The sequence below is a fragment of the Spermophilus citellus genome (assembly GCF_964194105.1).
Source record: "Spermophilus citellus genome assembly, chromosome: 11".
Classification (NCBI taxonomy): Eukaryota; Metazoa; Chordata; class Mammalia; order Rodentia; family Sciuridae; genus Spermophilus; species Spermophilus citellus.
The window spans coordinates 117,366,693-117,387,378 of NC_138192.1; the positions used below are offsets into that span (position 1 = coordinate 117,366,693).

At 58.5% G+C, this 20,686-nt stretch overlaps 1 protein-coding gene and 1 long non-coding RNA gene across 17 annotated transcripts in view; one reads left to right on the forward strand and one right to left on the reverse strand.

Annotated features, from left to right (window-relative positions):
• TNS1 (tensin 1) overlaps positions 1-20,686 on the reverse strand; it is a 196,639-nt gene that overhangs the window by 85,077 nt on the left and 90,876 nt on the right. For 14 of the 16 annotated variants that reach the window (XM_081260957.1, XM_081260953.1, XM_081260961.1 and 11 more), the window contains 4 exons: positions 19,049-19,090; positions 7,427-7,468; positions 6,690-6,740; positions 1,272-1,321 (listed from right to left, as the gene is read on the reverse strand). In XM_081260957.1, coding sequence (XP_081117083.1) covers positions 1,272-1,321; positions 6,690-6,740; positions 7,427-7,468; positions 19,049-19,090 — 185 coding nt within the window. Of the gene's footprint in view, positions 1-1,271; positions 1,322-5,828; positions 5,880-6,689; positions 6,741-7,426; positions 7,469-19,048; positions 19,091-19,566; positions 19,645-20,686 lie in introns of those variants that run through there. The other 2 variants (XM_081260947.1, XM_081260950.1) reach the window with 2 other exon arrangements.
• Positions 11,649-15,737, forward strand: LOC308631193. The gene is made up of 3 exons (XR_014018137.1): positions 11,649-12,645; positions 13,627-13,756; positions 14,303-15,737. It is a non-coding gene; the product is annotated as an uncharacterized lncRNA (long non-coding RNA).

The window sequence follows — 20,686 nt, forward strand, 5'->3', positions numbered from 1 at the left end:
GACACCAAGAAGCCTAGAAGAATCCAGATCTCCACTAGGGTTGATCCGGTCCCAGGTGCTTAAATGGGGATGGAAAGGGGCCAGTCGAGGATGACAATGGCCTCTCCCTGGAGGGACGACAGAGAGAGGACTGAGCGGTAGATGGAACAGAGGTCAGGGGAAAGGAGCCCAGTGTGAGTTGGACCTCTGAGCCCCCGCCACTCCTTGTTCCCATGATAAGCTTCTCCCAGCAGCCACTGATGTGGGGCTCAGACCCCAGGACAATGCTGACCCAAGGACAGCCTGGGACAAGAAGTCACAAGCACTTACACCCCCAAAAGGGATGTGAAAGCAGGAAGCCTGGTCCACTTTCCTCCCCACCCTCCAAAGCCCCTCTGTCCTGGCTCCAGGGAAGGGACTGCACTGTCAGACAAACACTGAAGGTCAGCTCCTCTTTCCAGCTTCTCCTTCAGCACAGCAGGGGAAGGGAGGGGGACACTGTCACCATCGGCAAGAGTCAGGTGCAGCCCATCCTGGGCACTGACCTGCCTGGTGCTCGGGCTGGTTCCCAGGAAGGATGCGAAGGCAGAACAGCGCCACCAGCTGGGAAAACTCAGAATCACACCCAGGCTGCCCCAAGTCAGTTGTTTGCAGCCACAGGGAAAAGAGAGGGTCCTCTAAAAACCCACTTCCAGCCGGTGGGCAGCTGAGTCACAACCTCCAGGGGATTAAGCCCCCCGCCAGAGCTGCCATTCTCACTAATCCCAGAAGCTTCAGGGGGTGAAGGTGAGGCAGAGACGGTGGGGACCCAAGCCAGAGAATATGGACGCAGATATATCAGTCTGGATGGGTGAGGCACGGCCCCCTGGGGACCCACACACACACACACACAGAGACCCCTTTTATAAACCTCCCCACCATCAGAAACCCCATCTGTGGACAAGGAGATCTAGCACAGGCCTCGATGCCAGAGGTCCCCACTCCTGCTTCTGGGTGGCTGTGTGACCTTTAAGAAGTCACCTTATCTCTCTGAAACTCAGTTCTTCATCTGCCAACACGTGTACCTTGCAGGGCTGGTGCAAGGCCTCCGATGAGCTCATGCAGGTAAATAAAGAATGAGCTCAAGGTCTGGCTTAGCCCTGGAACACAAAAAGTGATGGCGGCCAAGGCCATCTACCCATCCTTCACTTTGTGACTTCAGTCCTGGGGACCCAAGGGTAAGACTTATAAAGAACACCCAGAGCGACCCCACTGCCTGCACCCCTGCCTCTTCCCCGGTGGGCCAGACATACCTGACAGGCTGCAGATGGGGCTGGATACTCGGGGTGACTCTAGTGGAGCCCTGGGAAAGAGAGAAGAGACGCAGCATTACGGGGGGCAGGCAGGATGCAGGAGGGGAGCAGCCGAGAGCCGTGAGCGGGAGCAGACAGGGCAGCGGCCAAGCACACAGCCTCTTCTCCTTTCTCTGCCAACATTCCAGCCCTGCCACCCCGACGCCTCAGCAACCCAGCAACACGAAGCCAAAAACAGTCCGTGCCAATCCCATGTGAGCCCGCCTGCCCATGGGCGAGCCCCAAAGGGACAGAAGGAAGAAGTCCCCAATGTTGAGAAATACACCCCTCCCAGGCTGGTGCCACCTGCACAGGGGACACAAAAATTCCATTAACTAGGACAGACACACACTTTCCGCTGACCTCCCGGACCCTTGCAGTAGGACCCTAAGAATACAGACTACCCCAAAAGCATCTGGAGGAGGAGGGCGAGGTGCCCCGTGTAGCTCTGGACATGTCTTCTCTGACACTGTCATCCCACACACCCTCCCCTCCTTGAAAGCAGCCACATCCTGTCATTCAGCCAAGAGTCTTGAGACACAACAGCCAGGCATGTCACATTCGAACAGAGCCAAGGGCCACGGCACTGAGCCACACTCCTAAGAATGCAGTGACTATGCCCCCCGCTCCCCACTCCACTCCTGGGTGGCTCACGCACATCATTAGGCAAACGGACCCAAGTTGGTGCCCCAAACCTTCCAGGGCAGCAGAGTCAGAGCCCCTGAGAGCACAGCACCAGAGCCCCTCAAGACCCCAGGCTCTGGTCCAGCACCCTACTGGGCAACCTTGAGGGTGACTTAACCCCCTAAGCCTTATGAAATGTCATGGGTAAGATGGCACAGCCCTCCAGACTCGCGTGGGGATGCAAAGGAATCGTGCATGCAACGCCCTTTCCTTATGGCTGGCATCAGCAGATGACAGCTGGTGCTCCCGTTACTGCCACTGAATCAAGCGCAACTAAAAGGGAAGTTGCTGGAAGGGCAGTTGGGACGGTTCCCCTTATAAAAAATCCAAACCCTGCATCCCCCACTCCCAGCATCCTCTACCCTTACAACCACCTCATAAGATGCAGAATCAGGACACCCAGGGTCGAGGTGGCCAAGCCCTCCAAGTGTCACGGTACCCACATGCCTCCCCCAAACCCACCCTCCCTGACCACCCACTAGCAGCCAGCTCTTGGAGAAGACAGGACCCCAGTCTGCCAAGGAGGGAGATGTGAAGAGCAGAGTGACTCACCCCCTAGTCCCTGGGAAGCTGATGACCAAGCAGGATCCATTCTCCAACCTGGGACCTGACCGGGGAGCCCCTTCACCCTCTGCCAGCCCTGCAGTGCCCAGCTCCCGGCTGAGCCTAAAGTTAGGGCAGCTTGCGGAGAGGAGGGCTCTTCACCGGCCGCCCCAGGCAGGCGGGACAAGGTGGTGCCCAGAGTGCCTGCCTGGGCTGCTCTGGATCCCAGCGGCTCAGCAGCCACCACAGCGTGAGGACTGAGGAGCCAACTGGGGCTGCTGGGCGGAGAGTTCCTCAGCCTCCACGGCTCTCCTGGCCCCAGGACACGGGTTTGCATGAGTCAGGCCAGGGGGTGGGGGTACGAGGGCTGTGTTTGGTTCTCAAGCCCCAAACCAGTCTGTTCCAAACCTACCCACCCAGAGGAGCGCAGAAACCCAACACTTCATCCATCTCATTTCGCTGGTCCCTGATGAGGAGTCCCTGACTCTCCCCAGGCCCGGGCCTGGCTCCAGGTCCCAGGGCCACCCTGCTATAAATAACCCCTGGGGTTTCATCTGCTGCTGATCCACAACCACTTTTGGAGGAAGCCACCACAGCTGCTTCGAACAACTGGAAGCCACAACTCAGCCAAGGCCTGAGGTGTGGCCAAGAACATGGGTCCAAGAGAGCCCGAGGGAGACAAGGGGTGGACGGAGGCGAGCTTGGCCAGGGAACTGGGAGCCAGGGGGAGGCTGGAGCCTCCAAAGGCGCAGGGGTGAGAAGAGGGAGCAGGGCCAGGGACCTGGCTCCCGTTTCCCCACCGCCCTCTTCCCACCTTACGACACTCCACATTCCTCAGCCTCCCCGCCCCAAAAAAAGCCGGGCAAGATAAATAAAAACTTGGCCCCAACAGAGTCTGGCCACTCCGCCTCCAGAGGTGATAAGGCAGAGTCCAAGCCTGCTCTGCTCCACCGCAGCGGGGAGGGGAGGCCGGCAGGAAGCTTCCCTGGACACTGACCCCACGGCAGAGGATGGGGACGAACAGCTGGACTGTCATCCCCTGATGAATCACTGGGCTGCCCTCGAACCCATGGGGCTTCCTGTTTTCTGCAGGGCGCAGGGCACGTGACCCTGGCTGCAGTGAGCGAGGACGTGCAGGGTCACCGCGTCGGGTGGAGGTGCACAGCAACTCGGAGAGCCACGGAGGGCTGGGCCCGGGGCAGAACACCCAAGTGACCTCCCGCCAGGGTCTGAAGCACACCTAGTCACGTAGGCATCTGCAGAGGCCCGGGGACAGGTCCAGGGCTCCAGGCATCTGGATACCATGAATCACCGGGGTGTTCCCTTGTCGGGGGCCCCGGCTCCGTGCAGGTCACGCTCTCGGGAGTGGAGGGGTAGGTCCCTGTCCACTAAGGGGCCACATCTGTGAAGTGGGCTCAGCATGGTGCTTACAGGGTCTCCACCTGCCCCACTCAGAGCCCTGGGGACAACGACTAGAGGACGTCACCAACTTTATTTTAGAAAGGAAAATAAGTCCCCCCGCTGCCTGGGATCCTATTCTTTTCCTCTCTGGGGATCTCAAAGTCCTTAACTCACGTATCTTTGAACTTCTTCCTAGCTCCTCCCAAGACACAGACCAATAATAGAACTTTTGATCCAACTCCTTAGGCTCCCAACAGAACCCTCCCATACACTCATCTCCAAAACAGGCTCTCCTTTGCCAAAAGAGCACCATGAAAGGAGGTTCCATAGCCTTCCCCAGACAGTGTCTTATTTTCCTCATGATCAGGAAGTTCCTCCTGGTATCTAGCCCTCATCCTTCCTGCTACAGACTCTGTCAACTTTTTTTTTTTTTTGCCTTGGTCCTCCCTGCAGGCGAGTCTGTTCTCATTCAGACACTCCTGGGTGACTCAAGGTCAAGGACCCTGGAGACCCCTTTATTTGCTGCCTCTTCCCTGCTACACAGCCAGGGCGGGAAGCCCAGCCTCGGGTGGGGCTGTGGGAAGAGTCTGCCTTCCTCGAGGTCCACAGCCCATACACCACACCTCAGGACCAAAACAAAAACTGTTTCCTGACCCCGAGTCCCCAGGGGTTGAGAGGAGGGTCTGTAAGGAGCAGGGGGGTGGAGGGGTCGTGCCAGGCAGCCGAGACTGGTGACCACCGACATAGGGCCTGTCCCCATTCCAGCGACTCCTCTGGGCGCTGTGGCCACACTTCCACGCCAGCCCCCTGCAGCCACATCCCTTCCTCTCTCCTTCCTGCTCACTAGCCTGGATTTTTCCAAAACAAAGTGCGACACAGAGCACCGTCCACACACTGCGCTACGCACCAGCTCTGGAGGGGTGGGGGGCAGCCATTCCCGGTGCTGGTCCTGGGCCGCTGGCCAGAGGCGGGGACAGCTCCACAACAGACGCATTAACACAGCAGCCCGCCGGGCGGGCCAGCTGCAGGCGCGCTCCTCACCCGAGGACAGCAGCAGAGCCCACGGCTGGCCAGGGGGCCACCTCAATGGTCAGAAAGGGTGGCCACGGGAGTCAGGAGCCAAGCGTCCTTCCTCCCCAGCAATCTGCGGGTCATCTTCGGGGCTGCCCCCTGTGGAAGGCTGCTCACCTTCCACACACTCCTTCAACCAGACCAGCTAGACTCATGGTGCCCTTCTGTCTCCAAACCAGACAACACACAAACTTACACACACCTTCATCCCAGTCAACAAAACGTTCTCCTACAAAAATAAAAGGCCTTCCATCTTCCTAAACGGTCCCATAGGCACCAAGGTCAAATACAACTTTGTAGTCAACAGTTCTTCATGATGTCTAACCTCTCTCTCTTGCTGCAGCTGTCATTTATAGGCTCTGTCTGGCCCAGAGTCGAAGTAGAGGGCAGCAGCTCTAGGCTTCCAAATGTGCCCAAGCTTCATGGTTTGGTTCACTGGCTATGACCCTGTCCCCTGGCCAAGGGACAGGAGTCTTGGATGACACCAGATCCAAGTGACAATTCACAAAGGGATGGAGTGGCACTCACAGACTGGCCCACACCTCTGTCTCCTCATCTATAAAATAGGGTCAGCCTCTAGAGAGGGGAGTCAGGAGGATCTGAAACACCCAGCCCACCCTTCTCCCTAATCAAAATAGCAGTTGTAAGAATGGCTCACGTTTATTGAGCACATAGTATATGCTCTGGCTACCTAAAGCTAATTCATTCTCCACAGGACAACATACTAATCTCCCCCGACCCTCCAACCCAGGAACATGACAAACCTGGACAGAAGCCCCTCCCCATACACGCCTCCAGAGTGGCAGCTCGCGCACACACCTTGAACACAGCCTTCGCCCCCGACTTAAGAGGCATGCTGCTGCTCTTCCTGGGGGCCCTGTGCAGCCTCTGGATAACTCCGCTCCGTATATCTGGGCACGCAGGCAGCCCCAGGGCAGCGTGGCAGTGGCCGTGGGCTCACCGCAGGAGTGTGGCCGCCTGCAGGAGCTGCCTCCCCCACCTCCCCCAGTACCTCCCTCCAGCACCCTCCCCACCGTGGGTCAGGCAGCTGTCAGATGATAGGGCCTCGTGCCATCAACAGCTCCCCCTGTGCCAACCGCCAAAACCACTCCCTGTTCCTCCACGGAGCGGGCAGTGAGGCTGGCTGGGGAGGCCAGCACTGGGGCCCGTTGTCAGAGGGGCAAGGAGGACAGGAGAAGCCCCTCGGTGGGGTCTGCCCCGAGGGCATGGAGATAAACCCAGCTCAGAGCAGGGTCCTGGAGAGTCCCGCGCCCTTCTCGGGGGTCCTTCCACGTAGGGAACTGGCCTCTGCCCTCTCACCAAAATGCAAAGCAGAAAGAGCCCAGGGGACCCGCAAGCCCCACTTCCAGCTTCCTCCCCGTCAAGCTCCACGGGGGACTCTGCCATGCCCAGAGACCTCTGGCTCCAGGGAAGCGCCCTGCCACCTTCCCGCCCAGCCAGGCTAGGAGCCAGGCCCTCTGCTCAGCCCGGTCCCTCCTGCCGTGCCTCTGCCCAGGCCCCGTCCTTCCCACACTGCTCTCACTAGCCAGCCCACAGGCATGTCCCTAGAAAGAGCATCAGACCCACATGGCAAGACAGGTCTGAGCCCTCAACCACCTCCCACCCATCACCCCAGGGAGCCAGGGCCCCATCACTTCCTCCTCTCCCTCCCACACTCACCTCTTCTTCCAGACTTTTCCGTGAATTTCCACCCCGGGAGGCTCCTTCTCCCTGTAGACAGAAGGACGGCAGTCAGAGAGGGCATCTCGGCCACCCCTGTTGGAGGTGCCAGGGGTGAGGGGTTTGGCAGAAGGGCCCCGGAAACTTGTGTTGTCTCTGTTCACCGAGGGCCCTCGGAGCTGGCCAAACCCGCCCATTTCCATCCCAGGACACTCCTGCTAGAGATGCTGATTCCCATTTTGCAGAAAAGAAAACTGAGGCAGCATTCACGCCCTGCACACAATTAGAACCTCGGCACAGTCGGGATTTGATCTCAAGTCCTCCAATCCAAACCTGGAGTTTCATGCTGGCCACTGCCAGGAGACCCCTCTCAGGGGCTCACCTCAGTTTCTCCGCTGCAGAGCCCTCCCTTTCTCTCCCGCTGGGCCCTGAGGGTGTCTGTCTGTCTGCTAAGTCAGAAAGCTCTGTTGGGAAAGAGCTTCCCCACATTCTGCATAGTTAATACAGAAGCCCACATTTAACCCTTCCCCCCCAGCTGCCCCTCCCTCTCCCCCTGCTCACCTCCCAGGTCACCAGGGTCACCAGCATCCCGCCAGTTTCCCCAAGAACACCAAATCTACCCCAGCAGGATGTCCCAGCCACATCTGTCCAATTTCCGCCACATCCCCCTGCGCTCCCCAGCCTCTGCGGCTTGCCCAGGCTGACACGCGGTACCCAGCCAGCCTGCTGTCACTTACTGTGTCCATTACATTCTTTAGGGCACTCTCAGTGGTGATGGGCTGTGGACAAAGGCAGAGAACAGTGTGAGGCCTCAGGCATACTATCCCCAGGGCTGGTGGCTGCAACAGGGACCTGGCTATCCCCAGGCTTGGGAGGCAACATTTGGAAAATGAAGTCGATCCTCTTAGTATCAGAATCATCCAGTTCTACAGGCCTTCAGCAAGGACCCTCGCTAGGTGTCCAGCTGGCCTCTGACCCACACAGCCACTGTCCCCTCAAAATGCAACAAGGAACAACTGTACAGTGGTCTTGCTCCTAACAGCTGGGCATTTTCACCTGCACTATTTATTTACAACAAGATTCCAGACAGAGAGGGACCATGATGATCTGTTAGGCCCACTTTACAGATGAGAAATTCAGTGAGTGTCCCCAAAGCAGCAGCTCTAAAGAGAACAACAGGATTTGAACCCCCATCTCAGGCTCACACTTTGTGCCCTTTGCATGAAGTCACAGTAGCCTGGGACAGAAACCTGCCTGGGTCCTATTTCTCCAGTGAGCTCCACCAGACCCGGACCCTCCTTGCCTGGTCCCACATCTGGGTCTTGCCTGGTAGGATGACTTCCCCTCTTTTCCTCTGGGGAGAGTTTCCTCCTCCAGGAAGCCCTCCCAGTCCACCCGAGTAGGGAGATCTGAACTCCACCCTGCCTGGCCATCTGGGCCACTTCCTGGGTCCTGAGTGGGTAATGATCTCACTGTGGGATGATCTGCCTTATTTTCCCAACAATCGTTTCTTGATTCTTATTCTATCATCAACCAAAATGGATTCAAAGCAACATTTTTACCAACTCAGTTGAAGACTCCCTTGTGCCAGAGACCACCCTTGGTGTGCAGCGGTCCCCATAAACACCCGCGGACTGGTCACCCTGCAGCCATCCTTCCTCTGCCCAAACCAACAGAAGAGCTTCCCACAAAAGCATCCTGAAAAGTGGGGCCCCACAGCAGGAAGGAGAACTGCTGTCCCAGGCCCACCTCCTGACCACAGTGTCCAGGGCTCCCTCTCCAGCCCAGTGAAGGGGCAGTGGGCCCTTGACTCAGGCAGGACAGGAGCTCGAATGCAGGGGAGGAGACAAGCCATGGCAACGAGGCACCCAGACAGAGTGGACGACAGTGTGTCTCAGAACAGGAAATAGCTGTCCCCAGACCCCTTCCCAAGACTGGAGGGATGACTGTTCGTGACCACAGGGGAATGGACCCAAGAACTTCTGAAGGCTGGGGATCGGGGAGGAGCCGTGGGCGGAGAGGGGCAGGGAGAGGGAAAGCAGGCTGAGCTGGAGGGAGCCATGCTCCTTCTAGAAGCATCTACCTGCCCTGCCTGGAGATGGGGCTGAGGCTTCCTAAGCAGTCAAAGGCCAGGGCAGCGTGGGAGGCGAAGGAGACAGGATCCAGGGACACAGTGCACACGTGAGCCACGCCCCACCCCCACTCTCAGGGGTCCCCACCTGAAGCCCGAGGATGGCTCTGGAGGAGACATAAAGATGCCACCTTCTGCCCTCCCAGCTCATCCCTAATCCTAACCACTCACCTCCCCACATCCCCACTCCTGAGCCCCGGAGCCCTGGGCAGGACATATATGAGGCCACCCGCAAATCCCCAGGGCTCCCTGCCCAGGCTGGGCAGCAGCCTGAGCTCTCGGAGCCACCTGCTAAGCCTGGGCAGGTTGTGCCTCCTGCAAAAACCCATCCCACCCACCCCTCCACGAGGGGTCAGCCTGCCCTGGGGGAGTCCTCAGCCCGCTGGCCCTCTCTGCTCTCCAGGGCTCTGTCATGCTCATGTGGAGGGCTCACGTCCACCCGGATGGCCAGACTGCTTCCTCTCTGAGCAGCTCTGGTCCCCTGGAGTGGGAGGCTCTTGGAAGGCAGACCCCAGAATGTTCCACGGGCAGAGTCAACATGGACGGGATGAGAGGCGAGGCCCGAGCTCCCAGCTCCACAGCCCTTGCTGACCGCTCGGCTACCTTGCCTCTGTAGAAAGGACGCGGGTGGGCTGCAGAAGGAACCCAAGTGCCTTCCCTAGGTCCCTCCGGTCCCGGAAGAGCCCCTCCACTCCCTCCCCTGAGTAAGAAGTCCTAAGAGGCCCAGGTCTCAGCAGGGTGTGAGCCCGAGTCTCAAACTTAAGCCTGCCCAGGGGGCTGCTGACCCACAAGGTCCGGCTCCCCCAAAGGGTCCCAGTCAGTCACATCCACGGAGGGACCGGGAATGACCATTTGCACCAGGTCCCTGGGTGACTCTGAGAAACCCCAGAAGCCTGCAGCCCACCTGGGCCACACCCAGGTCCCCTCCTGCTAACTAGCTGGTACCCTGAGAGGGTCACTCTGCCCCTACTGGCTGACTAGGGTTCTTCTGTGGTGACCATAGAGCCTGGGGCAAGGGACTCTCAGTGCATGTTGGCCATGGCTACTGTTTATCCTCTCAGCCTTGGGGCCACCCCACAGACCCCAAAGCCATCTGGACCCTCCTGCCAGTGCTCCCGAGTATGGCAGGGGGCAGACGGGAGGGGTGCAGAGTCAATACAAGAAACCACAGGCCTCAGCAAAGAAAGAGCAGCTTTCTCTTCCTGCAGGCGATCATCCAAGCACCAGCCCCTTTGTCCCCACCCTTCCCCTTGCCAGCTGGAGGCCGGCCACAGGGTGACACTTGCCAGAGATCAGATGCCTTCCACATCTTTCGGAGGCATGCTTTCTGAGAAGCTAAAAAATTTCCAAGAGCCCCTCCTGACCTAAACACCAGAGCCCCTCCCACAGCGAGAGCACACCCAGCCCTCTGTTCCCACCCTGCCAGTCCCAGGGCCACGGTCTCCCTCTAGACCACATCCTGGGCCCTGCAGGGAGACAGGGGCCACTGGGTAGCTATCAGCCACCCAGAGCTGTGGTCGCCTGAGCTGAGCAACAGCCCCAGAGTTCAAATGGCTGCAGAGAGCCACTGAGCCCTGCCTGTCACCCTTTCACTAAAATATAAGCCACTTCCCTACCACTCCCAGAGCCTAGAACAGTGCCTGGCACACAGAGAGCCCTCACCACCAGGCTGACCCTTCACTGGCCACGCAACTGGCACCCTAGGGATCCTCAACTTCCATCTTTGGGTAGTTTTTGGCTGCCCACGACCTTGGACCTCCACCCTTGCTTAGTTTCTACACCTGCCGCACACGCACACACAGGACATCTCTCACACCACATCAGAGGGTCTTGAGACCTCATCCCCTCCCTCCTCCGCTCCACAACTGGGACACTGAGATGCCGAGAGGGACGACCCACAGATGTCATGTGGTGAGGTGCATGGCAGAGCCAGGGCTGACTCCCAGGTTGGCGGAGCACCCTGCCAAGCTCGTGGCACTGCCGCTGACCCCGAGTCCCCAGTCAACCCACAGACTGAGCCCCCGCGAGCTCGGCTGTAGAGGGCAGACGCAGATGGAGCCCAGGGAGGGACAGCGCCCCCCCTCTGACCACACCCCACCCACTCCTGGGACCAAACCTGCCACTTAAGGACCCCAGTCTTCCCCAAGTGACTCCCAGCCCCACAGGACCATCCCAAAGCACCTCCGCCTGTGCCCCAGAAGCCCCTGACTCCGGCCGACTCAGAATCCACCTTGGGGGCAGGTGGCAGGTATGGAACTGGTGCTACCTAGAAGCCAGTCCCTCCTCTCCGTGGATCACCCACTCTAGGGTCTCCAAACAGGGAGTCTGGAGCAAGGTGGGCCTCGGGTGACGACGATTTAGGCAAACACTTAAGGAGGCATCCCCTTCAGGTCTTGCAAGCACATCCGCCCAATCCCGGGAGCCAGGCCTCCTCAGATGGTGCACCTGAGACGCCTCCCCCAGTCCTGGCCGGGTCTAGAGACGAGACAAAGTTAAAGCAAGATAACACCTCCTCATCCAGCGCTGAAGAAGCCCTGGACACCGCGTCCGCCCCTTGCTCCCCTGACCAGCAATTCTCCTCGTCTCCCTGGGAGGTCAGCAGTGTCCCATTTTACAGATGAGGAAACCAAGGGTCCCAGAGACTCAGTAACTTGCCCAAGGCCACACAGTCACCAAGGAGAGCTGGCGTTTGACCCTCGCGGTTTACAGACCACCCGTGCTGCCCCTCCCCTTGCTGGTGCTAATCTTCCTCTGTCCCTCTCACTGCTCTCCAGCTGCCCTTCTCTGGGGAACAAACTATCTCTCTTCAGCTAGAAGAGACCAGCGGCAGCACTCCCCGGTCTCAGGGCCTCCCTGGGAAGAGACTTCTTCTCCCTCCTTCTATAGGAAGAGGAGGAAACGGGCTGCAGCAGGAGAGAGTAAGATCAGACAACAGAGAGCACATCCTGAATTGGAGGGTTGGGAACCTCGGGGTCGATAAGGGAAGCTCAACATCCTTCCCTCATTTTTTTTTTCCCAAAAAAAGACACAGGCGCCCTCTCCATGCATGCTCCACCCCTCCTCCACTGTGCGGACCCAGGAGGGGCCTATGTGACTGCACTGGCAGGCAGGCGGGGACTGCTGAGGTGACTGCCTAGGGGTTCCTGCAGTAGGACCCGTGGTGGCCTGCAGAGAGGGTGGGCTGGGGAAAAATGCATCTGTGGGAAGCTGTTTTGGAGGAAGGAAAAGGCTGGGGCATGGGGGGTGGTGCCCAAGCCTGAGTCCAGGGTGGGGGTGGGGGACGCAGAATGCGGACTCAGCCTCCAGAGGAACATTCCGTCCAGAATTCCTCACGCCCGCCCCCTCCCCCCCCCAGCTCTCCTTACTCTTGTCCCTTGGGAGGCCTGGAATCCAAGCAGTTTTGGGGGGGGGCCAAAAAGACCCCGTGACATCACATCTACTGCCATGGGGATGAACTGTGAGGTCACCCGGCACTGCCCATCAGGAGGGAAGGAGCCCAGGCCAGTGGGCAGGCTGGGGAGGGGGGGACGGGGTGCTCAGACCAGGACCCAGAGAAAGTTATTCCAGGGTCACTTGTTCCAGAAATAGAACCAAGCAGAAGAGAGGGGGCTGGAGGGCAGTAACGGGGCACTGGCGAGTCGGAGGCTGGGCCTGTGCAGTGGCCCTCTCAAGGCCACTATCAACAGCCATCGCAACAAGACACTTAATGCTCCGTGCCTCTTCCTCGGGGGGCATCCTGTCACTTTGCTGTCACGGGGCCTCAGAAGGAGCACTTTGATCCTCTTCTGGTCAACTGAGTTTCTGGCCAGCTCCTCGGGAGCCAAGGTCTGTCCCTCGAAACCTGTGTCCCCACATCCCTCCACCTTGAGGAAGTGGGAGCCAAGGAGGGGGTGGACCAGCAAGGGCAGGGGACTGAGGGACGGTGCTGAACAGGCAGGCAGGCCGCAGAGGGTGGCCAGGAGGCCGACCCGAAGGACACGGGGAGCTGCTGCAGGGCCGTCTGCTCCCAGGCAGGCGGGGGGCCACCAGAGGAAAAGAACAGGCCCAACGTGATTAAGTGGAAAGCTATGCCCGACACCCCCACCAGGGAGGGACTGGGCAAGCCCACTCCTGTCCTCAGCACCTCCGCCTGTGCCCCAGGGGCCCAGCACCCAATCCTGACTGGCACTGGGCAACCTGGGGCACCTCCACCAGCCCTGGCCCAGGGCCAGGCTGGAATATTCTGCACTCCCTTCTCCACGCAGCCCCAGGACGCTGCTCCCCTGCACTCCCCGCTGCAGGGCTGAGCTTCCCCCACCCTTCTCCCAGGCCCTGGCCACTCTTGTCTGAAGCCTCTGCACCCCTGGGCATCGCTCCAGCCTCCGCTGGCCTGCCCTGCCCTTCAGTGGCTACACCACCCCCAACCCCCCGGGCCACCACAGCTGGCAACAGATGGCCAGCTCCAACCCTGCTTTGGGCCACTTCCCCGCTCAAGGACCCATAATGGCCCTTACTGCTTAGTACATCAAGTTCAAGTTCTCCAACCTGGCTGTGGACTCCTGCATAACCTGGCCACTTCCCCATCTGACGGACCTCCTCTGTGCATGCCACACTCACCCCAATGCCATCCCTGCACTCACTGTCCCCCAGCTCCAGCCAGGGCCACCTGTATGATACTCAAGGCTGCCCAATCCCATCTTCTCCAGTGACAGCAGGCTGGAGTCGGCCAGGGTTAGTCATTTGCACCCGGCCCTACCCGTCTGTTTCCAACCTACCACTTCTGGAATGCCCTACCTCCTCCTTCCCTTTTGCCTTTTTTTGGCTCAGATCTTAAACCAGCCATGCCACAGAAGGCCAGCCCGCCCAATCACTGCAGCGCAAGTGAAGAGTTCTTCCCCGAAACCCTGAGGCTACCTCTGATCAGAGGCCCAGAGTTGGGCGCTGAGGAACGTCCACGGTATAGCTCTCCCTCTCTTTCCAAATGAATCACAGGCTCCCTAAGGGCAGGGCTCCCATGTGGGCCTCTTCCAGGGTGGCCAGAGGGGAGGTGGTCAGCATGGTCAGGGAGGCCTTGGCCTCCAGGGACGGTGGCCCTGCACAACCCAGCTTCAGGGAAGGCCGGAGGCAGACTAAGGACTCCCCATAGGCAGCCCCCAAGGGGAGGCGTCCTCACTGGGCCTCACACCCCAGGTGTCCACCCATCAGTGGACACTGGACAGCCCGGTGGGCCATTTTCAATGTTAAGAAACTCAGCTTTATGCCCAAATCTCCTCTTGCTCACAACAATCTTCTAGTGAAACCTACTAGGCTCTGCTTCAGGGTACAACCAAGGACAAGTTCATTGGCCCCATAACACATTCCCACCTGCCTTCTGCACCCACCCCATGTCCCCTCTCTGGAATAACTGGCCCTAGGGGAGGCACGAGGTGGGCTGTTCAACCTCCCTCCCCACGCTGGGGATCCCCTGGTCAGGCTCCTCTCTTGACATGGCTCCATTTTCCAGGATTCCCCAAAGATGACTGCCCATGACCACTCAGTGCCCTGGAGTGAAATGCATCTGGCCCAGGTTGAAACATGGCCATCTCCATCCTGGATGGACAACAGGCCATGAGCCGTCTCTAAGAGCAGTCAGCACCCCACTCTTCTTCCATGGGGCAGCGAGTACTGATCCAACCCTGGGAACCTTGGGGAGGTCATTTTAAAATCTTAGGGCCCGTGTGTTTTCTTAAAAAAGAAGCCCTGGCAACTCTGGCAAGGAAAAAACAGTGCAGCCCTAGCATGTTGGCTGGCACATAGTAGGTGCTCTGGAGTTACTTGTTATTAGGATGGACAGACAGACAAACCCTCTCCCAAAGCCCACTAGCTAACAGAGAAGCTAGCTATTTAGAAAGAGGGACAGGAGAAGCCCAGCATCTGGTAACACAAGGTTCTTACATCAGGAGCAGGCTCTGAGGTACCTGGGAGAAAGCAGACCAGGGTGTGCTCACGATCCAGCCCCTGCCATGCTAGCTGTGTGACCATGGACAAGACACCGACCTCTCCTGAACCCTAGTTTGCTCCACTGTACAATATGCTCTTCCCGCCTGCCCAGGATGGGCTCGGGCCTGCCCAGGTCTCCAGTGACCTCATGTCATGGGAAGGACTTTGAAAACTGCGGGTGCTATGCAAATGACAAGTGACGTTTGTCATTATTAGTGGTTAGGAGGGTGGACCCTGATGGCAGACTGCTGAGTGGAAATCCCACTCTCCCTTTTAATAGGTCTGCAGCCTTTAGCCTCCGTTCCTCATCCCAGATATCAGGGATAAAGCACAGAGCCCCTCCTTTGTACCATTGTCAGGATTAAGAGAGTTTATTTTGAAAAACTTGCAACAAAGGTCCACAAAAGGGTTAGCACTTCACTGTCATTGTAATAAAAGACCCCCTAACATATGGGGAGAGTTCCAAGATCCCCAGTGAATGCCTGAAGCCATAAATGGTACTGAATCCTACATATACATGAAGAACTTTTACCTTTTTGCTTAAAGGACTCACTTTATGGTTGCTCTTTTGTATGTTCAAATGATCAGCATCGACTTTTGGGCTTTGGGCCCATTATGGAGGGGAAAAAAGGGCCACTGAGCACAGCACTGCAATATCATGATGGTTGATCTGATAACTAAGATGGCTACTAAGTAACTAACGGGCAGGTATCTTATACAGTGTGGATACACCGGACATAAGGATGACTAGTGTCCCTGGTAGGGCAGAGCCAAATATCAAGTGATTGTACCATACCACTTAGAAGAGCACCCCATTTAAAATGTGGGAATTGTTTGTTTCTGGAATTTTCCATTCAATAGTTTTGGTCCTCAGTTGAGTTTGGGTAACCGAAATCAAGGAGCATGAAACCTTGGATAAGGGGAGGCCCTGCTCTATGACTGTGTGGGTAAAACCAGTCTGACTGACAGTCCCCGTCCCCCATCCCTACCTCCAAGACAGTCCCCTCTTCCCCCTCCCACGCCCCATCCCTACCTCCAAGTCATTCCACAAGGACATCCTGCACCCCCGCCATGGGCTGGCCTGTCCAAGGGAAGCGGCCTGCACACTGTTGCCCCCCTCGCCCAGGTCTCCTGGGTGCCAGGATGCAAGGGCAGAAGGTCCTGGCATCTGACGACCTAGATGGCCATTCCATTGGCTAATGCCACGGGGAAATTCCTCCGACTCTTACTTTCCAGAACTTGAGAAGAGCTGCCTCAGCTCTTTCCAAGGACCAGGAGTGTCCATGGCAAACAAGCCCTCCCCTCGCGCATCCTGCCCCCCCCCCCGGAGGGCCCCAGGAGGGGGCCGACCCTAGGACCCTTCTACCCAGGTACTTGGGCAACATCTGTTGAGTAAGACGAAAACAAGGGGTTGAAGATTAAGCCACTCTGCCCTGACGGCCTGGGCACGGGCTGGAAAATGTGTTTGGCCAGCAGGGCCTGGAGCTGGGCTGAAACTGCAGGTCCTGAAATGAGGGGCGCTAATCCTGGGGGGGGCGGGTTGAAACAAGACCAGAGAGAAGGCCGAGGAGAGCTGGGGTCACAGGGAGCCAGGGAGAAAACAGGACAGACCAACAGATGGACAGATGCACCCTGTGAGGGGGCAGGGAGGCCGCGGAGCAGCCCTGCTGAGACCGGAGGGCAGGCAGAGAATGGAAAAGGAAGGAAAAATACAAACCCGCCCTTTCCTCCCTCCTGTGAACCTGTTCAAAGCACTTGGCCCTGAGGAAACAGGTGCTGAGTGCTGGGGGCCACTTTCCCCTGGTTTCCCCTGGGCCACTTTCCCACTCTGGGGACAGCAACAGAGCGTCAGCTAAGGACAGCTGCCCCGACATGGGTCCCACGGGCAGAACTCCACAGCCCCTGACGGCAGGCAGCAGGGTCACCAGGAGCCACAGTGCCCCAGCTCCTGGTGTGGCAGACCTAACCTGTGCCAGGCATCAGGCTGGGTGCCGGCCTTCCAGTAAACACGAGTAGAGAACCTACTGTGTGCAAGAAAGCAGGGGCACAGCAACCAACCAACAAAAGACTGACCTCTGGAGTGGGCAGAGCCCCTTACAAAGATAAAGAGTATAGTACGTGGTGAATCAGAGGATGGTTTGTCTAAGGGGCAACCAAAGCAGGGAAGAAAGACGAGGCTGACTTTTGAGGGAGGACCCGATGAAGAGCCCTGCAGGTATCTGCAGGAAGAGCATTCCAGACAGAGGGAACAGCAAGTGCCAAGGCCCTGAGGCAGAATCGGGCCTGGTAGGTTTAAGGATCAGCAGAACGGCCAGGTGGCTGCAAAGGGAGGGGGGGAGACACTGCTAAAAGAAGATGAAGAAAGAGGGACCTGTCACTTTGGGCTGGACAGACCAAGTGGGTTACTTTGCTCATTTTATTCTTCACCCAGTGGGTACTATAGTAACCCCCATTCTAAAGAAGGAAACCTAAGAATCAGAGAGGCTGAGCTTTCGGTTCAGGGTCACACACCTGAACTTAGGGAATGGGGGAGAAGCACCTGGGATCGAGGGGAGCAGGGAGCAGGATTCAGAAAGAGGAAATGGAATTCCCTGGCTTTGAACCACTGATGGGGAGTTGGGTTCTGACCCAGGCGCAGAGGCCGAGGAGCAGGGTGACGCCACTGCTCTACCGCTGGGTGGCCGATCCAAACTCCTGGGGGTCAGAGGCCCCCTCCACAGGTGGAACCCACCCCAGAGACACACAGACTCCCCAGGCCTCCCTCGGGCAGGCCAGCTCCCTCCCATCTGGAGCCTCGCCTCAGCGGGAATGCCAACCTATTCCTCTTTGTCCTGACCCCTGACCTTGCCTCCCATAAACAAAACTCACAAGACTCCCAGTGGCCACACAGCTGGCTTCTCCTGGTGGTCCCTACTGTGGACCCTAACCTCCCCAACCTGCCAAGGACATTCTGTTCTGGGCCACAAGGTGGTGGTTCAGCAGGAATGAGGAGAGACACGTGTTCCTGCCTCCCCACCCACCCCCCTCAGGCTCCCACGGGTGGCCAGTGGCCGTCTGTGACCCCTGAGAGGCTGGTCTCTGGTAGTTCCAGGCCAGGCTGCTCTGGCCCACCCCCTGCAGCACCCGGCCCCCGAGCCCTGCTGTTGCCAGATGACCTCAGCCAGGCTCCGTGCAACGAACACCTCCCATCTGGAGCACAAGGCCAGGCGGCGGAGGCCCAGGGGAGTCCGACCCTAGTGAGCCAGGACGAAGGACCTGCAGGGAAGGAAAATAGGGCCTGGGCCAGGCAGAGAAGAGCGACATTGCCCTGGACCACCAGGAAACAGGGAGGCAGGGGACACGTCTGCACAGAGGCCGTGGGAGGGTACAGTCCCCCCTTCTCTGGGGCAGAAAGGAAAACTAAGGTCCAAACAGAAAGGGGGGGACCAGCCCACCTTCACATAGCGAGTGGATGCAGGTGCAAAAGGAGATCACGTGGCCTGACTGTGTGCCCAGTCAGGGCTGAGCAAGTGGCCACATTGGTAGGCAGGATGGCTACAGCTGCCCGGGACACCCCAACACCAGCATCACCAGAGACACCCGGCAGCAGCCCATCAGATGTGTACCCATGGTGCCCCCAGGACACGTGGGCACACGTAGGGACCCCTTCCCCTGCGCTCCAGGGGGACCTGTGAGGCCTAAGAGGAGCGGGGAGGAAGCCCTGCCCACAACCCCAGTCGGTCCAGCTAGGACCCCTCGACAGCAAGGCCCTGAGCACAGCCCGCAGCTCTGCCTGCCCCTGTCCAGCCTGCTCTGGAAACCTGACGGGGGAGGAGATGGGGAAATGTCATGAGGGCAGAAAAGTGGAGTCGAGCCAAGGAGTTCAGGGGAGGGACAGAGGTCACCTGGATGTGGAAACTGGCTGGATCGTGTCATCCATCCCCCTGCCTCTCGTGAAGGGCACTTGACCCGGGACAGGCAGACTGAAGAGAATGCCATGGCACCCCCTGGTCCTCAAAGCCCTGGGACAACAGGCACCTGGCCAGGCCTGGAGACGTACAAGATGCCCTTTTATGGGTTTTTCCAAGGACTTGAAGTCTCGAGATTGGACATAGCAGGCTCTGCATCTCATCAGAAGAGACCTCATGACTCACTTCCTCCCCGTCCAGCCTCAGCCCAGGGACGCTGACCCCTCTCCTCCCACCACTGCCCGGCACTCGGTCTGCAGCACACTCGGGGCCAACACAAGCTGCAGGAGGGGCCAGCAGGGGAAGGCACGGCTGTCACTCACCACCAGTTCATGGTTGGACGGAGGAATGCAGGGGGCAGCCACCTGTGGGAGGAGCAGAGAAACGGCAGGTTAGCATCTGTCATGGGCACAGACCCCGGGCCTCCTGATGTCACTCCACGCGCCACCTCCATGTGAGACACCCCGTCCCTACAGGCACACATGAATCCCTCCCTGGGGGAGGGCACCTCAAAAGGCGACCAGAGCACAGAGAGATGCTGAGGCAGTGGCACCTGGGGAGGAGGAGGGGACGCAGATGGCAAGTCTGATGGAGCGCATGTCACCATTACAATGACGCCCAAACTACCAGACCTGGGAGGCTGGAGGCCAACACACCAGCACCGTAACAACAGAGGCTCATGGGATTCGGACTACGGTTGGTTTTCCTTTGCACTCCGTCGGTTTGTCTGCAGCGGGTAAAATGTCGAAAAGCCTCGAGAAGACCTCCAGAGAAGGAAGAGTCACCCCCTTGGATTCTCCCCAGTGCCAGAGCATCTCACCCAAAGTGAGAACCACAGGACCTTGACTCTGGCCAAGTTTCCCAGAGTGTGGGAAGCGCACCGGCCGGGGGCCTGCAGGCTCATCCACAGAGGCCGCAGGTGTCTTCATCGATTTCATCTCCTCCCGTCCCCTCTGATCCGGAGAAGGACCTGGCAGCTGGGCCCCCAGGTGTGGAGGAACCGGAGGGTGGCGAGGGGCAGGCCGGCTCCCCACTCCAGGGCTCTCTCCCTTCCGGCCCCTCGCCAGGCCAGGCCGCCAAGCCCGCACCCCGACACTTGTGTGGGAATTTATCAGAGACCGCCTGTGCCCCTCCTTTCTAGCTGGACACATTTTTCTTGGAACTCAGAGCTCCACCTTGGCTCCAGTTCCCAACCCAAGCACCAGGCAAGGGGCCCACACAGGGGACAGAAGGGCGCTGTCCCTCAGGCATAAGCGTGTCTGGACATGAGCCCTGAGTGGCCAAAGAGAGGGCAGCCCCTCCTGGCCACCACCCGTGCTGCCTGATATGAGGTCCCCACTGCCGCTGGCTGCGCAGTGGCCACCAGGCTGGCCCCCTCCACCTGACCCGTGTTGCCAGCCCACAGGGCTCTCCGGACTTCACACACCAGCCCAGACGAGGATGCCCGGGGTGACTGTGTCCGAGCTCTGTGGGGATGGAGTAGACAGAGTGAGCGTCCCCGGGTTCTTGGGCCAGTCACGTGACAGCCAGCTCACTCTCCAGCAGAAGGGCCTCAGCTGAGTCTTGATGTTTGATTCTTTTACTCAACAATAGGCCCGGACAGAACCAGATGCCCCCGCCACACACACACACACACACACACACACACACACACACGAATAATATCAATACTTACTGAATATGTCCCAGTGACAGGCTTTAATATAAATGCTTTACTCATTGAATTCTTTGAATAACTCAGTAGATACTGTCATATCCCCAGTGAGGGATGTGAATGGGGCACAGAAAGGTTAAACAACCTGCCCAACGTCACATAGCTGAAAAGTGGTTGGGATTTAAGCCTTGGCAGGCTGATTCCCAGGACAAGATGTGAAGTGGGCCTTATCCATCAGGGCCCCACTTCCAGGAGAATGAGAGACGGACACGCGGTTCCCAGAACCGGGGCTCTCAGTACACCCAAG